This window comes from Melopsittacus undulatus, chromosome 4, assembly GCF_012275295.1.
Source record: "Melopsittacus undulatus isolate bMelUnd1 chromosome 4, bMelUnd1.mat.Z, whole genome shotgun sequence".
In the NCBI taxonomy this organism is placed as follows: Eukaryota; Metazoa; Chordata; class Aves; order Psittaciformes; family Psittaculidae; genus Melopsittacus; species Melopsittacus undulatus.
Genome location: NC_047530.1, coordinates 1,549,405 through 1,567,676, shown reverse-complemented (window position 1 = coordinate 1,567,676; position 18,272 = coordinate 1,549,405). Strand labels below are relative to the sequence as shown.

Genomic DNA, 18,272 nt, shown 5'->3' with positions numbered 1-18,272 from the left:
TCTCTGAGTTCCAGCACACTGAAGCTCCCTAAACCCATAGGCATTAAGTTGCTTACTTGAAAACAGAGCTGGTGTTTAAATGTGCTGATTTCAAAGGCTGATTTGTTAGTGACCATATTCTGCTGACAATCTGACATGCTTCAATTCTTTATAACAAAACAAGATTCATCCTCATTTAACTCTTGAGTAATTCAGTGCATCTTCTTTTAGCTGCCTATGGGAAAGAAAACCAACCTGCAAAAGCCAATGCCCCCTCTTCTTATAAGGAATACACACACAGGTAAGGCTGATTTCTGATGCAGGTTTCCCAAAGAGGACCCAAGGACATGCAGAAGCAAGCCCATTGCATCAGTGCAGGTGAGACTGTGCTTTGTGTTGGTGTTACCTCCTGTGCCTTCCTTCTGCCACCGAGTGATGGGAGCCAAGGGTTTATCCCCAGTGCAGCAGAGAACATCCAGGTGCCAGCATCAGCTCTGTTCAGCTCCTGATGTGAAGAGAGGTGAGCTCCTGCCAGACTGCAAGAGCCCAGCTTGTGGTGCTGGGGCTGTAAATACAGTTGCATGTGCTCTCCTGGGAGGAAGCCTCCAGGGCTGCTCATGCTTTAGCAGAGGAAAACAAAGAGAAGGAAAAGCAAAGGGTGTGAAATCAGCTCTGAAAGGCATTGTGGTGCTTGGGCATCTGAGAGACATGGCATGGATGAGCCATGCCTGAGCACAGCTGCACAGCAGCAGTGATGAGGGCTCATAGGATGCTTCTGACATACTTGTGGACCATGCAAAGGTTTTGGTCTGAACAGACTGACACAATGAGAATGGGTTGAGAGACATTCCAGATCTTGCACACAGTCCTCAAAAGGGACATGAAGCACAAGTGACTCCATCTCTGGAGCTGCTGATGTCTCTCTATGCACACTTGACAGTCCAGTTTTCCATCCCCACTGGGGTTATCCACATGCAGTGCCTGGATGTCCAAGAGCTGAGCTGGTGACTCTGGGCTTCCACTGTATTGAAGGGTGAGAAATGGGCAGTTTGAGGCATTGATGAATTGTCCCAGGCCGTTATCCCCCTGAGCAGCCTCAGCTGTGGCTCCATCCTCACCCTCTGCCCATTTTCCCAACATCTCTATTTAAGCTCAGGCCAAGGTGGTTGGACTACACTTGAGGATTTCTGGTTTAGCAGGAGGTGTGCACACCTATGAAATCCTTTGATGATCCTTAGACCTAGGTTTGCTCATGGTCTTTCCTAGCAAATGCTGGACTTACACCTGACCAGGGGATTGATTTGATCTGTTTTGGCTTGGTTGTGGACCTGTCTTGTAATCCCTAGCTTGCTTGTCTTGGCTGAACTTGGCCCAGGTCTCTGTTCCTGCCCTACTTCTCTTGCTCAGGTACTGTGTTATGGTCCCTGCACACCGTGGTGCTCTCCTTCTGTTCAGTTTAGATAGGTTAGGGAGATAAACCCCTGTGGTACTCTCCAGCCTCCTGCAGGATAGAATCTATCAACCTCTGCACCCAACAGCCCAGCCAGTGCTCACTGTTCTGCCAGTCCCTCTCCATCCAGACCATATCCATGCATGGGCAAAATAGGAGCTAGTCTATTCAGTGAGAGAATTAGAGTAATCACTTGAACTTTATGCTCAAGTGTTATTCTCTGGTCATTAGTATCACCTCCATTTCCTAAATGTAACTGTAGAATGTTTTTGAGTAGGTGGGTGTCCTGGTTTGAGCAGCAACAGTCATTGTTCTCCTCCTTGGTAGCTGGTGCAGTTCTGTGGTTTGACTTTCGGGCTGGGAACGGTTGCTGATAGCAAGTATGTTTTGAGTTACTGCTCAAGTGTTTGGTTTGTCCAAGGCCTTTTCTGAGCTCATGCTCTGCCAGGGAGGAAGCAGAGACAGGACACCTGACCCAGGCTAGCCAAAGAGGTATTCCATACCACAGCACATCATGGTCAGGATGTAACCGGGAAAGATCCGGAAGGGCTGAGCTCTGAGGGGATGGAGGAGGTATCGGTCGGTGCTCAGTCAGGCAGGGTGGGGTGAGTTATGGGTCGATGGCTGGTGAGGTGTTCTATTCTCTTCACTTGTTATTGGCTTTATCACTATTATTTGTAGTAGTAATGGCAGTAGTGATTTGTGTTATACCTTAGCTATTAAACTGTGCTTATCTCAACCTGTGGGGGCTACATTCTTTGGATTCTCCTTCCTAATCTCCAGGAGATGGGGGAGCGAGGGGGGGAGTGAGTGAACGAGCTGTGTGTGGACTTGGTTTAAACCATGACAGCTGTTTTTGGCATCCAATGTGGGGCACGAGGGGTTGAGCTAACAACAGATCTGAGCAGATTTATAGTCACTCATCACAATGCTGATTTATTGGCTCTCACAGTTTTTTCTCTGGATCTCACAGTTTCAGGATTTTGCCAGGTACTTTGTGTATGGATTAGATGTATTTGTGTTTAACAATCATGGGGCTTGGGCTAAAGTTTTTGTTTCACTGTACTTTATGTCAGAGACTTGTAATACGGTGGGGCTCCGGCAGCAGGGGGTGATGGACATGGCTGTGGACTTGGACTTGTACCAGGCCGTCCTGCTGCTCTTCACCATCCTTGCCCTTGTCCTCGCCTCCGTCTGCATGAGGCTGCGTGAAGCCAGGAAGGAGCAGCCCCAGGAGCCGGCAGCACCAGCTGAGGCTGCCAGGGAGAGCGGCTCCGGGAACCAAACGGCTGTGGCAGAGAAGTGGGAGGACGTGGAGGAGGAGCAGAGAGAAGCTGTAGCTGAGCAGCAGGACCAGGCAGCGGGGGAGGTGAGTCCCGCGGTTGTTCCCAACCCTGTGACGGCCGAGAGTGTCCCCCGGAAGTCACCCGCCGACCCCCAGCAGGATACAGGAGACCACACAGCACTTCCCAGCAAGGCAGTGGAGGAAGATCTGGACTCGGGAGAAGAGAAGCTGGTGGTGGGAGAGCTGGCAAGCAGGGCAGCTACATCAGCCCCAGTGACAAGTGCAGCAGCAGCAGCTGAGAGTTCTGATGGTTATGAATGGCTTTTGGGTGCCCTTGGGACCTGCCTGCTGATTGTGATAGGGATCAGCATGTGGCACACACACAGAGTGTGTTCTACACACAACCATTTTGTCTGATCCCAAAGTTAAGCAGAGTCAGGTTTGGGTCTTGTCTAAGGTTAGACAGGTACATAGAAGCACCAGGAGACTGTCCCCAAGGCTGGACAGTCATGAGTGGAAGGGCATGTGGGACAGTATGGGTGAGTATCTGGTCCACTGGAACCCTCCAGTGCTTTGGAAGCATTGGAGATGGAAGGCAGCTGTATGGAGTCCCCAGCAGCAAGCTGTAGAACTGCTGAAGGGGATGGTGAATGATTTTGAGCCTGGTGGGCCCAGATATTTCAGGCCATCAATCCAGAGATGCAACATAGAGATTGACTCATGATCGAGGGGTGGACTTATGGGTGATGGTGTATTGGAAATGTGAGATCTGGGCATGACGTGAATGGTATGGAATAAGGGGTGGATAATGTCCTGGGTTCAGCCATCCAGTCATGTTTCTCCTTCTTGTAGCTGGTGCAGTTCTGTGGTTTGACTTCTGGGCTGGGAACAGTTGCTGATATCAGCATGTTTTGGGGGTGTTTGTGTTCAAGGCCTTTTCTGAGCACATGCTCTGCCGGGGAGGAGGGGAGGCTGGGAGGAAGGAGAGACAGGACACCTGACCCAGGCTAGCCAATGAGGTATTCCATACCATAGCACGTGATGCCCAGGATGCAACTGGGGGAGAGAGCTGGAAGGATGGAGCTGTGAAGGGAAATGGAGGAGGTATTGGTTGGTGCTCGGCCGGGCAGGGTGGAGTGAGTTATGTGTCGGTGGCTGGTGAGGTGTTGTATTCTATTCGCTTGTTATTGGCTTTATCATTATTATTTGTAGTAGTAATGGCAGTAGTGATTTGTGTTGTGCCTTAGCAATTAAACCGTTCTTACCTCAAGCCATCTCAACCCATGGGGGCTACATTCTTTGGATTCTCCTTCCTAACTCTCCAGGAGATGGGGGAGCAAAGGGGGGGAATGAGTGAGAGTACTGTGAGGATTTGATTTAAACCACGACATATTCAAAGGTCCAGCTTAGACCTTGATTCCCACCAGCTTCTGCTCTTTGAAAGGCACAAACAAATGCAGTGAATCTTTTGAAACCTTTTCTCTTACTCTTACTTTTCTCAGCCAGCAAATGTAAAACTGCACTTCCTGTTCCCTCCCACCCCAGCAGCTTTAATAAAGAGCTCACAGGTCAGAGTGAGGAATTTTATTGGAGCTGAGGGACAAGGTCAAGAATCTTGCAAGAGAGACATGTTTATGAATGACAAGAGTTATAACTCAATGAAGCTCATTGGTGCTTCCTGTGAGGAAATGATGTCGGGGATAATTGAGGGTGATTTCTTCCTCCAGGCTGGGGACTGTGAACAGAAATGAAGTTTGAAGCTCAGTCTCCTCTTGTTTTCTTCCAAGAATGGTGTCACATTGAGGGTCTGTTTCTCATTCAATACTGTCATTGACTTTTGTGCAGGACCTGCAGAAGAACTTCCATAAAGTCATGAGTATCACTGGAAAATCTCAATATTTCAGTGCCCCATAGGCTTTCACACTGGATGTGAACTGGCAGCTGGTAGCATCATCCTACCTATGTTCTGGATGACAGAACTCGTCTGAGTTGCCTATGGTTGAACAGTCTCCTCCTGCACTTGATCAGAGCCCCCTTCACTTCCTTGTTCCTCAGGCTGTAGATGAATGGGTTGAGCATGGGGGTGACTACGGTGTAAAAGGTGGAGGCCACCTTATCCAGGCTCCTGTGGCTAGATGGAGGTTGTAGGTACATGAAGAATGCTGGCCCAAAGTACAAGGAAACAGCCATCAAATGGGATGAGCAGGTGTGGAAGGCTCTGGCCCTGCTCTGTGCTGAGCACATCCTCAGCACTGTGCGGAGGACAGAGATGTAGGAGAGCAAAATGACCACAATTGTACCCACATTGTTGATAGTGAATAAGGCAAAGATGATCATCTCACTGCTGTGGGTGTCAGAGCACACGAGCTTTAGAACAGGAAATTCATCACAGAAGAAGTGGTCAATGCGGTTGGGACCACAAAAGGAACCTCTAAACACACACCATGTGTAGATGATGGCACTGAGGAAGGCGAATAGGTAGGATGATGCTACCAGCTGCCAGCAGACACGGCTGGAGATGATGGTCACATAGAGCAGGGGCTGGCAGATGGCAACGTGCCGGTCGTAGGCCATCATGGCCAGCAGGTGACACTCAACAGTAGCAAAGAAAGCAAAGGTGAAGAACTGCATCATGCAGGCAGTGAAAGAAATGGTTTTGTCCTCTGATAAGAGGTCTGCCAGCATCCTGGGGGAGATGACTGTGGAATAGCAGATGTCAGTGAAGGCAAAATGTGTGAGGAAGAAGTACATGGGGGTGTGGAGGCTGGGAGACACCCGAACCAATGTGATAATGCCAACGTTCCCCACCAGAGTGACAATGTAAATCATTAGAAAGAAGACAAAAAGAGGAGTTTGTGCACATGGTCTGTCTGTAATTCCCAACAGGATGAATTCAATCTGTGTGTGATTTCCTCCCATGATCAGGTGTTCCCTGCTGAGGCAAAAGGAAGAGAAATATCAAAATGATCAAAAATGGAGATTGAAACAAGGGGAAGACAAAAATCACAAAATAGAATATATAAACCTTTAGAATTAGTTTTAAGCAATGTTAAGTTCAATGGCTTTGTAACAGTAGCAGTGGAAAATTACTGAGGTGCATAATACATAGAAAAAATAGAGCACAGCTAGAGAACATACTGGCACAAGGTAAATCGTTATAGTTGATGTGGTCTTAAGAAAAACAGTCTAGATTAACAGGACACAGGGATAAGGAGTATCTGGGAATAGCAGGTGTCCGGGATAGGGTGCGGGTAAACTAACTGATAAGTAGGAGGATAGGAGCATTAATATGGTTCTGGTGCTAACAAACCAATTAAACTGGTACAAGCATCTACTGCGCATGCTTCAGAGGCTGCCAGAAGTGATGGAGATCGTTGGAAGAAGTAAACGACCCTCAGAGACCACCACAGTTCTGTACACATGCAGGGAGCTTTCTGGAAAGGGATGTAATCCATACGTAGCCTCATGAATATGTATGTATGCCCAGGGACTATATGAGGATGGCTTGTGTAGCAATAGGGAGACACACGTTAGGAGGAGTTATCCCCGTGTCTCCCGGCGCCGCAATAAAGAATACCTGCTTGTCAGCTTGAAAACTGTGTTGGCGAGTTTGTTCCTGGATTCTGAATGAAGATTCAGATCTGGACCATATCAATCCCCAGTCAATGACAACTGTACCTGCTACATTTTCCATTATTTCAAAATATGTTCTAACCAAATATACCTATACATATATATGTGTTATGTTTTTCAGATGAGGTATTCACAACAGAACAGGGAGTTTGTTGAAGCAGTAAATGGCACTTTAATTTTTCTATGCTGGGACAATTAAAGCTGTGGATTTAGTCAAGCACATGTGTTTGAACAGAGAATCAGATCTTTAATCACTTGTAATGTGAAGGAAACTTGTGTCAGAAGACACCTGAGAGGATCCTCACAGCATTGCACATAAATGTGGAGCAAGAGGATTCCTCAGTCCCAGTGACAGCCCAGCTTACACATGCATTACCTACAGACATTTTCCTTTGGCTTTTGATTATCATTCCCGTCACCAAATCACATTTAACAAACTGTTTGAGATCATTTACAACAAATAACATTGACATTGGTAAATTCATGATTTAAACCTTCCTGAGCTCCAGCACAATAAAGCACCTAAACCAATGGGCATTCAGTTTCCTGCTTTAAAAAGGAGTTGATGTTATAACAGGTTTATTCTAAAGGCTGATTTGTTAGTGACTGTATTCACCTAACAGTCTGAAATGTTGCATTTATGTGTAACAAAGATTCATCCTCATTTAAGTATCAAATAAATCAGTGCATCTTGCTTCAGCTGCCTATGTAATAGAAAAACAACCTATATAAGACATTGCTCCCCCTTCTTATGAAGAAAACCCACATTGGTAAGGCTGTTCTCTGGCACAGCTTTACTGAAGAGGACCCAAGGACATGCAGAAGCCTCAGTGCAGGTGAGGCTGTGCTTTGTGTTGGTGTTACCTCCTGTGCCTTCCCTCTGCCACTGAGTGATGGGAGCCAAGGGTTTATCCCCAGTGCAGCAGAGAACATCCAGGTGCCAGCATCAGCTCTGTTCAGCTCCTGATGTGAAGAGAGGTGAGCTCCTGCCAGACTGCAAGAGCCCAGCTTGTGGTGCTGGGGCTGTAAATACAGTTGCATGTGCTCTCCTGGGAGGAAGCCTCCAGGGCTGCTCATGCTTTAGCAGAGGAAAACAAAGAGAAGGAAAAGCAAAGGGTGTGAAATCAGCTCTGAAAGGCATTGTGGTGCTTGGGCATCTGAGAGACATGGCATGGATGAGCCATGCCTGAGCACAGCTGCACAGCAGCACTGATGAGGGCTCATAGGATGCTTCTGACATACTTGTGCACCATGCAAAGGTTTTGGTCTGAACAGACTGACACAATGAGAATGGGTTGAGAGACATTCCAGATCTTGCACACAGTCCTCAAAAGGGACATGAAGCACAAGTGACTCCATCTCTGCAGCTGCTGATGTCCCTCTGTGGAGGGAAAGCCCAGTTTTCCATCCCCACTGGGGTTATCCACATGTAGTGCCTGGATGTCCTGCAGCTGAGCTGGTGCCTCAGGACTTCCACTGTATTCAAGGGTGAAAAACAGGCATTTTGAGGCAGGGAGGAATTATCCCAGCTGTAACTAATAGGCCTTTATCCCCTGAGCAGCCTCAGCTGGGGCTCCATCCCCACCCTCTTCCTATTTCCCCCCATCTCTATTTAAGCTCAGAACAGGCAGATTGAGCTTTACTAGAGCAGTTGTGGTTTCCAGTTTAGCAGCAGTTCAGCAAACCTATGGAATCTGTTGGGGGTGACCAAGGATTTCTCACACACCTTCCTAGCAGTTGTTTCACCTGATCCTGCACAAGGGATTGACTCGACCTGACTTGGCTTGGTCTTGAATCTGCCTCCTCATCACCAGCTCTGCTGATGCTCTGGAGCCTTGGTTGAACTTGGCCCAGGTCTGTGTTCCTGCCCTACTTGTCTTGCTCAGGTACTGTGGGATGGGCCCTGCACACCAGGGTGTTCTCCTTTGGTTCTCTTGATAGAGATTCAAGACACAAACCCCTGTGCACTCTCCAGGCTCCTGCAGAGCAGAACCCATCACCCTCTGCACCCAACAGCCCAGGCAGTGCTCACTGCTCTGCCAGTCCTTCTGCATCCAGACCATGTCCCTACATGGGCACATGAGGAGATAGTATTTTCAGTGAGGTGAGTAGAGTAATAAACTGAACCTTATATTCAGTTGTTATTATCTTTTCCTTAGTGCCTTCTCCTTTACCAAGTACAACATTAGACTTTCATTCTTCAATAGGTTGGCAACACTTTGTGTTGGAAGTGGCTTTGGCCCTTCCAACCCAAACCTCTCTGAGATTCTGATTTATGGTTTTTGAACCCAAGAAGGAGAAATTTGCATTTCCTGTATCATGAGAAAGGGTGAAAGTGAGAAGGGGAAGGTTGGGTTGAGCAAGGACAGACCCATGGGCAGGACTGCATTCAGCTGCTTTAGACACCTGTAGTGTCAGCATGTGTGTGTAAAGCTGAGACCACAGAGAAAAGGATGCTTCTGTGTATGAGAAGATGTGGGTTTTTGATGTGGGATGGGTGATGTTTTGCACTGTTTACACAAGCAGTGGTATTGAGAATAGCTGGTGTGGTGTTGTTAGATGCAAGGTGGATGTTTGAGGTGTCTGTTCTTTATATATCTATAACTTAGTTATATAAGTACTACCCAAGGTGAAGGAGATGAATGAGGATGAGGAGATGGCCATTGAGTGTGTGAGCCATTAGCAATGGGAAACAGCAGTTGCCTTCATTCCCCTCCCTGAGGTTGGTGTAGACAACTTCAGCTGGAACTTCTGAACCCATTTAAAGGTGTTAAAGCTTTAGCAAAACCCTGTCTGCTGTCAGCTGCTTTTCTCTCCATGCAATATGTCCCACTCTTGGTTTCATTTCCTCCTTTTGCACACACCAAAGAGCCACCCTGAGGATATTTAAATTTGGAGAATATGAAGCAAAATGGCTTTTCAAAGGCCAATTTTGGGTCCAAAATGTGCAGGTGGAATCACAGAGACTTCAAAAAGGGAAAATGCTGAGTCCTGCCCATGGGGAACAGTTGCTCCAAGCACCAGGACAGGCTGGGGGCACCTTAGCAGAGAGGGACAAGGTGGTTGTGGTGTCCTCTGTGTTGAAAGGAGCCATCAATGTGTCCTTGCAGCAGAGGCAGCCACCAGCACCCTGAGAAGAGCATTGGTGGTGGGTCAAGGGCCTTTCTGCAGTGAACATCTGACCAGATGCAGCAACCAAACATGCCTATAGAGTCAGAAAATCACTGCGATTTGAGCTCTTATCTATTTAATGCATCACTAATTCATGTGGCAAATGAAGGCATCATATTATTATATTTACTTGTCCTTAAAGAAGAGCAATCCTCCCAACAGGAAAGAAATCATCCCAAACAAGCCTACTTCTTAGGAAGAATTCAGACGTTCATGAGAAGATGCTTCTGTTTTACAGGACCAATTCCTTCCATACCAGCCCAGCCAGAGCTTTAGCATTTAAGCCTTAAGAAAATTATTTCCATACATGAACTATTGAGTATTATTTTATCAAGTTATTATTTTCAATATATTATTTATGACCTTCAGCCATCATGGTTTTATCTGCAAGTCATTGGTGCATTCACAGAGCAAACCCCAAATCCTGCCTTAACCTCATGCCCTGTGTGTTCCTATGAGCTGGGAGAAGTGATCCAACCTCTTCCCATGTTTCTTTGTCTCCTGCTGCCAAGAGAGTGGCTGGAGGAAACCACTTGAGTGTGACCACGTTTGTCCTCTTGGGCTTCTCCAACCTGTAGAAGCTGCTCTTTGTGACTGTTGTACTGGTCTCCATCCCCATGGTGGTGGGAACCTCATCCAGAGCAGCTCTCAGCTTCATGTGCCCATCTGCTCATTTCCTCCTAGGTAATGTACTTATTTCCTCCATAGGATGTAGCTGGTGTCTTGCTTTCCTGGCTGGGCCTGTCCCATGGAAAGCTACCACCATGCTGACCTAGGAGCAGGCTGGAATTTCATCCCCTGTGATAAGCAGTCACCCAACTTGGTCTGGGAACAGCCTTTGCAGACACTGTCTGAGCAGTGTTGGCTTTTCCTTGGATGTCATCTGGTGCTGATGACACAGATGCTCCATGCTTCTGGCCATAGGTTGTATCCAGACATGCTCAGCTTGTTTCATGGCTCAGAGACTCTTAACATTGTCCAGAGCTCCCCCATCACCTCCTCTTCTCCTTATGTCTGTCCATCCAGGCAAAGCTGATTTTCCATCCCACCTGCAGCTTACTCACAATTTCTCATTCCATGATCTGAGGGTTGAGTCACACTGGTCAAGAGGTTATTTTATCTAATGGTAAGTTTCCAAACTGGAATTAGTCACCAAAGGTTCCCCTTATGGAGACAAGGATGCATCTGGGGCTTGGATTCAGCTTGGATCTATTTTAAACCTCCATATCAGGTGTTTCTTCTGGAACAAGTGTTTGGTTCTCTGCACTTGCAGTGAAGGGTGATGGGCAGACACAGCTCCAATGTGGTTGTGTTGAGAGCAGACACAGGCCATAGCCTGAAGAGTCAGTTGAAGTCTAATGGGGAACATGAGCTCACTGTGCTGATGTGTTGGGGTCCTTCAGAAACCCCACTCCAAAGTGAGGAGGTGAAAGCAGCTTTCATGCAACCATGGGATGGTTTGGGTTGGAAAGGAGCTTAAAGTTCATCCAGTTCCATCCCCTGCCACAGACAGGGGCACATTCCACTGGAGCAGCTGCTCCAAGCCCCATCCAACCTGGCATCCATCAGTTGTATTGATCAATGATTTCTAATGCAGCAGAGCCTCAATGCTCAGCATCCATAAAACACTTCCTGGGCAGAGCAGGAAAGCAAAATGGATGTGTGCAGTGTCCTGGTTGTGTGTTTGCTTTTATAAGGGTTCCTAATGGCAGATATTAAGTTAATGAAGAAGGGTTTATATTCTGCATAGATGGAAATTCTTCCTTAGAAAATACTGGTGTTGGTTTGATCCTTTCAGAGCAATAAGAGAGAAACTTTTCTCCCTAAACCTGTCTGTGCCTAAAGGGGCTGCAGGAAAGCTGGAGAGGGGCTTGGGACAAGGGATGTAGGGACAGAACAAGGGGAATGGCTTGAACCTGCCCAAGAGAGGGGAGACTGAGCTGAGCTCTGAGGCAGAAGCTGTTCCCTGGGAGGGTGCTGAGGCGCTGGCACAGGGTGCCCAGAGAAGCTGTGGCTGCCCCATCCCTGGCAGTGCTCAAGGCCAGGTTGGACACAGGGGCTTGGAGCAGCTGCTCCATGGGAAGGGGTTGGGCTTGGAGCTGGAGGAGCTTTAAGCTCCTTCCAACCCAAACCAGGCTGGGATTCTATGATCCAGGCCCATGACATTGTCCTTCAGACACAAAGATGCCAACACACTGACCCTCCAACTCACTGCCTTTGGGCATGGACCAGCTCTGTCAAGCAAGGCAGCTGGAGAAGTGAACTTGGTTAACAAAGGAGAAAGTTTCTGTCTTGTTCTCCCAGCTAATGAATCTCTGAGGGCTTGTTCTGAAGAATGAGGTAAGTCACATGCAAGTGTTGTGAGAAGCTGTTGTGGTGATGAGGAAAGTTCCTTGGTAAAGCCCAGAAGGTCTTGTTAAAGCTGATGACTCCTGGAAGGTGGTTGGGCCCCAAGGAGCACTTCTTGCTTTGGGCCAGTGAGCAGCATCACTTGGGATGGAAATAGCTGTGAGTGCTTGTCTTGTGCAAGCCTGGATGTGGGGCCTGCTGGAGGCTTTCTGTGCCCATGCAAGCTTGGTCAGACTCTCTCTGTAAAGAGACATCCTTGTCTGCATGACATGTGCAGATAATGTGGTTCTTGCTCATGGGCTGCTTTGTCCCTTCCTGCTTTTGACCCCCTAATAAAGGGAGCTGGGGAAGCTCATTGCATTTCTCCTCACCTTTGAACCTCCTCAATGACACCTCATACTTTAAACTTCTTGCCATTATTTGCCTTGGGATGTATTTGCTTGTGTCTGTTCAGCTGTGAGTCAAGCTCAAGTCCACTACATCCATCCTCCATGTTTGACTGGCTTTCAGAAATGTGGTTTTTCTACCATTATCAATGTGGATTGTAGAATAAGCCTGGGAATGGGGTCACCTGACTCAGCATCTACAATTCCTTGTCTAGTTATGAGCTAGTCAGGTCCCTTCTAGAATGGATGGGAATAAAAGGATGTTTTCTCACATCCTAGGGCAGTTGGGGAGGATGGATGTGGTTCAGAACAGGTCTGAGCATCAGAAGGACTTGTACCATGGACCCTCTGTGCATGGTCTGTGCATCTCAGAATAGCTTTATCTGGATTAAACTAATTGCAGTCAGGATCTGAAGCCTCCTGGAGGTCAAACTGGATCAGCTGCCCCCCTCAAACCTGTTTGCAGTTTGTTTGAATCCAAGAGACGGGACAAGAGGAAACAGCCTCAAGCTGCACCAGGGCACTGTCACTTAAGCTGCAGAACAGGAGACAGATGCAGTGAAATGTCCCAAGTCAGCTTTGGTTGTCCTCAGATATAAATGTGTTGCCATTTCCTCTGTCCTGAAGGGCCAAGGACATGGCCATGCACTTGACATGGACATCATGCAACCTTCAGAAGTGTTGGGTTGTTCTGGAGCAACATCTGAAAGCTCAGAGGCAGACTCAGGGGCATCTCCAGTTGTTAATAGTCAATGTTGAGGCAGCTGAACTCAGTCCCAGATGCCTTTATGCTTCTTACACCTGGTTCATCCAATGTGACCTGCTCTACCCATGCTCATGTGAATGTTTCATTGGGATAATAGTCTAGGACTATGGAATTATGTCTATGTGGTGCTGGTATCATTGTGAAGAAATAACTGGGACAGCTCAGGCACAGGCACATGTTACCTCATGACTTCTGGTTGCCCAGAGCAGTGGTAAATGCTCCATTCCTGCAGTGCTCAAGGCCAGTTTGGACACAGGGACTTGGAGCAGCTGCTCCAGTGGAAGGTGTCCCTGCCCATGGCAGGGGTTGGGACTGGATGATCTTAAGGTACTTTCCATCCCAAACCACTCAATGATTCTCTGACACATTTTGCTCCAGCTGAGCTACTGGTTTGGGCCTAAGTAATGAGTGTTTAATTCAGACACAGCACAGTGTGAAGGTGATGTGCAACAAGCCCAGCTACTGCTGACATCCCATTTTATAGCAGATATAAACTGTGTGTGTATGGAGATGTGGGCAGGACAGGAGGTCTGTGTGCACAGTGACATCTCCTGTCCATCATGGTGCACTTCAGGATCACAAGAGCTGATGTTCCTGCTTATAATGGGTAAAGTGACAAAGGAAAACACAAGCAAGACAAGGTCAGTGCACTTCTCACTGTGAGCATCTCTGGGGCCATAACCCCTGGATCCTTCTGTTAGGAAGCTGTCTGTCTCTTGAGCAGTGTCTTCAGTGCCTCCTTCACCTCCTGGTTCCTCAGGCTGTAGATGAAGGGCTTCAGCATGGGAGTCACCATGGTGTAAAGCACAGAGACCACCTTGTCCCTCTCCAGGACACAGGAGGAGCTGTGCTGAGTGTAAATGAAGAGGATGGAGCCATAGTAAAGGGTGTTGGTGGTGAGGTGGGTGTCAGAGGGGGAGAAGGCTTTGTTTGCACTGCCCCTCGGTCGAGAGCATCCTCAGGATAACAATCAGGATGGAGACGTAGGACATGAGGATGAGTGCGGAGGGGAGGATGATGTTGAAGGTGAGGATGAAGTAGATGAGGGCCTGGTAGCTGTCTGTGACATCACAGGAGAGCTTCAGCAGTGGGAGCAGGTCACAGAAGTCATCGATGATGTTGGAGTCACAAAGCTGAGGGTGAACGTGTAGCTGGCAATGAGGGTAGAGCTGGCAAAGCCACTGAGGTAGGAGGTGAGCACCAGCCCTATGCAGAGCTTCTTGGACATGGCAGCAGCATAGAGCAGTGGGTTGGAGATGGCCCTTACCTGACATAGGCCATTGCTGCCAGCAGGTAGCTCTCAGTGCAGGCCAGGCCACCAGAGACAAAGAACTGAGCAGCACACCCAGCAGAGGAGATGCTCTTGTCCTCAGAGATGCAGTTCAGAAGGATCTTGGGGGTGTAGACAGAGGAATAGCAGAGGTCGAGGAAGGACAAGTTGCCAATGGAGAAGTACAATTGCTCAAATTGCTCCTGAACAGGGGATTGACTTGGCTTGATCTGACATTCTTTGGCTTAGTTCTAGACCTGAATCTTTCCTATCATCACCAGCTTTCCTGATGCTCTGGAGTCTTGGCTGAACTTGGCCCAGGTCCCTGTTCCTGCCATACTTCTCTTGCTCAGGTCCTGTGGGATGCTCCCTGTGCACCATGTGGTCCTTTTTGGCTCTACTTAAAGAGATTAAGGAAAGAAACTCCTGTGGAACTCCCCATGCTCCTGCAGAGCAGAACCCATCACACTGCACTCAACAGCCCAGCCAGGGATCACTCCTCTGCCATTCCCTTTCTATCTAGACCATGTGCCTGAATGGGCAGATTTGGAGATAGTCCTCCCAGTTGGGGAAGTTGAGTAATCAAGTGCACATTAAATTCATGTATTATCCTCTTATTCTCAGAGCTTTCTCCTTTACCATGTATGATATTAAACTTTTCTGGAGAGGATCTCCTTTATGTATGTGATGTGGTAAGTGTGTGTCTACAGGCAGGGCTTTCTGCATTTTGCTGGTCCTTTCTGTGCACAGATTGAAGCAGAATCATGCAATGATGCTCCCAGTATAAAATGTATTTCCAAAACCTCAAGCCTGTTTCTTGTGTTGCTGGAATTCACAGTTCTGCCTCCCCTGCATGTTAGACTGAGGTTCCTATTGCCAGTTCACTGAGTGGGATCCACCACACACAAGACTATGGCAATGCAGAGCTCTCTTAAGAGCCTAGCATCAAGTGTGGGTAAACCTTTGAGCATTCCAGTTCCCTCTGCTTTGGGAACTTTGTTAAACCAAACAGGAGATAAGGACACCAGAGTGGGGTAATCCTTCAAGCAGGGATGAGCCCTACACATCACACTGCTCATCTAGGCTCCCTTTCCATGAAAGCTCAGACCAGATGATCTTTTGAGGTCCAGCTTGAGCTTTTCTGTGCCTCTATGATTCTATATGTGTCTATATGCTGTCTCCATCATTTGCCACAGGTAGAAACCACTTTTCCCTGAGACCTTAGTCTACATCTCCTCTCTTGCTGTGCTTTGCCAGAGTACACTAAAGACACTGTTCACCATCCATACACTTTCAAATACAAGTTAATTCCAACTCCAACAGGTAAAGGAAAGCTGTTTTCCCCCATCTGTATGTTTTGGCTTCTTTCAGACCCAGACAGCTCTCAGTTACCAGCAGTTCTGTGCTCAAGAGTGACTTTCATCTATGGAAATGGCTTCATTTGTCAGTGAAATGCACCATTTACTTTCCCTGGTGTACTTTAACATGAGCTGGGCATGGATATGGGATGTGGGTATTTTTCTCCAGCTGGAATTCCATTTGTCTCACCATTTAAGTATAGAGCACTTAAAATCAATGGGAGGACTCCCTGATGTGCCCAAAGTGTCTTGACGCTGTGTGGTCTCAGAACAGTTCACCCTTTATTCTATATTATTTGAACATTAATGAAATGCAATAATTAATTATATTGACATTAGGTATAATATATTAATTAAATCTACTATTTCTTCCTCTCTCTGAAATGTCTTGTGAATCTACATCCTGGGGAGGGATTCTGCTTGATATTCAAAGCTGGTGACTCTTGGCTTCCAGTGTATTGAAGGGTGAGAAATGGGCATTTGAGGCAATGATGAATTGTCCCAGGCTGAACTAATAGGCCTTTATCCCCCTGAGCAGCCTCAGCTGAGGCTCCATCCCAACCTTCGGCCCACTTGTCCCCCAATCTCTATTTAATCTCAGCCCAGGGAAGCTGGGCTCTGTTTGTGTTTTGGTTTCCAGTTTAACAGGAGTTGTGCACATCTAAGGAATCCTTTGATGGTGACCAAAGCTTGCTCATGTACCTTCCCAGCAATTGCTGCACCTGACCCTAATTCAGTGATTGACTTGATTTGTGTTGTCTTGCTTTGGCTTAGGCTCCACTTGCCTCATAATCCCCAACTTGCCTGATGCTCTGGAGTCTTGGCTGAGCTTGGCCCATGTCTGTGTTCCTGCTCTACTTCTCTTGCTCAGGTACTGTGGGATGGTCCCTGCACACCAGGGTGTTCTCTTCTGGTTCTCTTTAGACAGATAAAGGACACTGTCCTGGGTTCAGCAGTAACAGTCATGTTTCTCCTTCTTGTAGCTGGTGCAGTTCTGTGGTTTGACTTCTGGGCTGGGAACAGTTGCTGATATCAGCATGTTTTGGGGTGTTTGTGTTCAAGGCCTTTTCTGAGCACATGCTCTGCTGGGGAGGAGGGGAGGCTGGGAGGAAGGAGAGACAGTACAACCTGAGCCAGGCTAGCCAATGAGGTATTCCATACCATAGCACGTGATGCCCAGGATGCAACTGGGAGAGAGAGCTGGAAGGGTGGAGCTCTGAAGGGAAATGGAGGAGGTATTGGTGGGTGCTCGGCTGGGCAGGGTGGAGTGAGTTATGGGTCAGTGGCTGGTGAGGTGTTGTGTTCTTGTCGCTTGTTATTGTCTTTATCACTATTATTTGTAATAGTAATGGCAGTAGTGATTTGTGTTGTGCCTTAGCAATTAAATCGTTCTTGTCTCAACCCGTGGGGGCCACATTCTTTGTATTCTCCTTCCTAACTCTCTGGGAGTTGGTGGAGCAAGTGGAGGAGTGAGTGAGGAATGGTGCGGATTTTGGTTTAAACCACAACATTTTTAGTGCCCAACATGGGGCCTGGGGCTTGAGATAAGAACAGATCTGAGCGGATTTATAGTCTCTTGTCACAATGTTGATTTATTGGCTCTTAGAGGTTTTTCTCTGGATCTCACAGTTTCAGGATTTTGCCAGGTACTTTGTGTATGGATTAGATGTATTTGTGTTTAACAATCATGGGGCTTGGGCTAAAGTTTTTGTTTCACTGTACTTTACAGCAGTGACTTGTAATACGGTGGGGCTCCGGCAGCAGGAGGGGATGGACGTGGCCGTGGACTTGGACTTGTACCAGGCCGTCCTGCTGCTCTTCACCATCCTTGCCCTTGTCCTCGCCTCCGTCTGCGTGAGGCTGCGTGGAGTCAGGAAGGAGCAGCCCCAGGAGCCGGCAGCACCAGCTGAGGCTGCCAGAGAGAGCGGCCCCGGGAACCAAACGGCTGTAGCAGAGCATCCGGGGGAGGCGGCAGAGGAGCAGAGAGGGGCAGTAGCCAAGCAGGGGGAGCAGGCGCCGGAAGAGCCAAGTCCCGCGGCCGTTCCGGACCCTGCGACGGCCGAGAGTGTCCCTGGAAGTCACCCGCCGAGACCCAGCAGGATGCAGGAGACCACACAGCACTTCCCAGCAAGGCAGAGGAGGAAGATCCGGACTCGGGAGAAGAGAAGCTGGTGGTGGGAGAGCTGGCAAGCAGGGCAGCTACATCAGCCCCAGTGACAAGTGCAGCAGCAGCAGCTGAGAGTTCTGATGGTTATGAATGGCTTTTGGGTGCCCTTGGGACCTGCCTGCTGATTGTGATAGGGATCAGCATGGTGGCACACACACAGAGTGTGTTCTACACACAACCATTTTGTCTGATCCCAAAGTTAAGCAGAGTCAGGTTTGGGTCTTGTCTAGGGTTAGACAAGGATATAGGGGCACCAGGAGACTGCCCCCAAGGCTGGACAGTCATGAGTGGAAGGGCATGTGGGACAGTATAGGCGAGTATCTGGTCCACTGATCCCCTCCAGTGCTTTGGAAGCATTGGAGATGGAAGGCAGCTGTATGGAGTCCCCAGCAGCAAGCTGTAGAACTGCTGAAGGGGATGGTGAATGATTTTGAGCCTGGTGGGCCCAGATATTTCAG

General features: G+C 48.1%; 1 protein-coding gene and 1 pseudogene across 1 annotated transcript; both read right to left on the bottom strand.

The window, feature by feature from the left end:
* Positions 1-4,673: 4,673 nt before the first annotated feature.
* On the bottom strand, positions 4,674-5,633 carry LOC117436083 (olfactory receptor 1020-like). Its single transcript, XM_034062172.1, has one exon. The coding sequence runs from the start codon at positions 5,631-5,633 to the stop codon at positions 4,674-4,676; it is 960 nt and encodes a 319-aa protein (XP_033918063.1).
* An 8,083-nt stretch (positions 5,634-13,716) lies between these two features.
* LOC117436082 (olfactory receptor 1013-like) lies at positions 13,717-14,627 on the bottom strand (annotated as a pseudogene).
* Between the last annotated feature and the right edge of the window lie 3,645 nt (positions 14,628-18,272).

Bases quoted from the DNA above. Each gene is read 5' to 3' on its own strand.
- LOC117436083 (XM_034062172.1), bottom strand. From the start codon at position 5,633: ATGGGAGGAAATCACACACAGATTGAATTCATCCTGTTGGGAATTACA.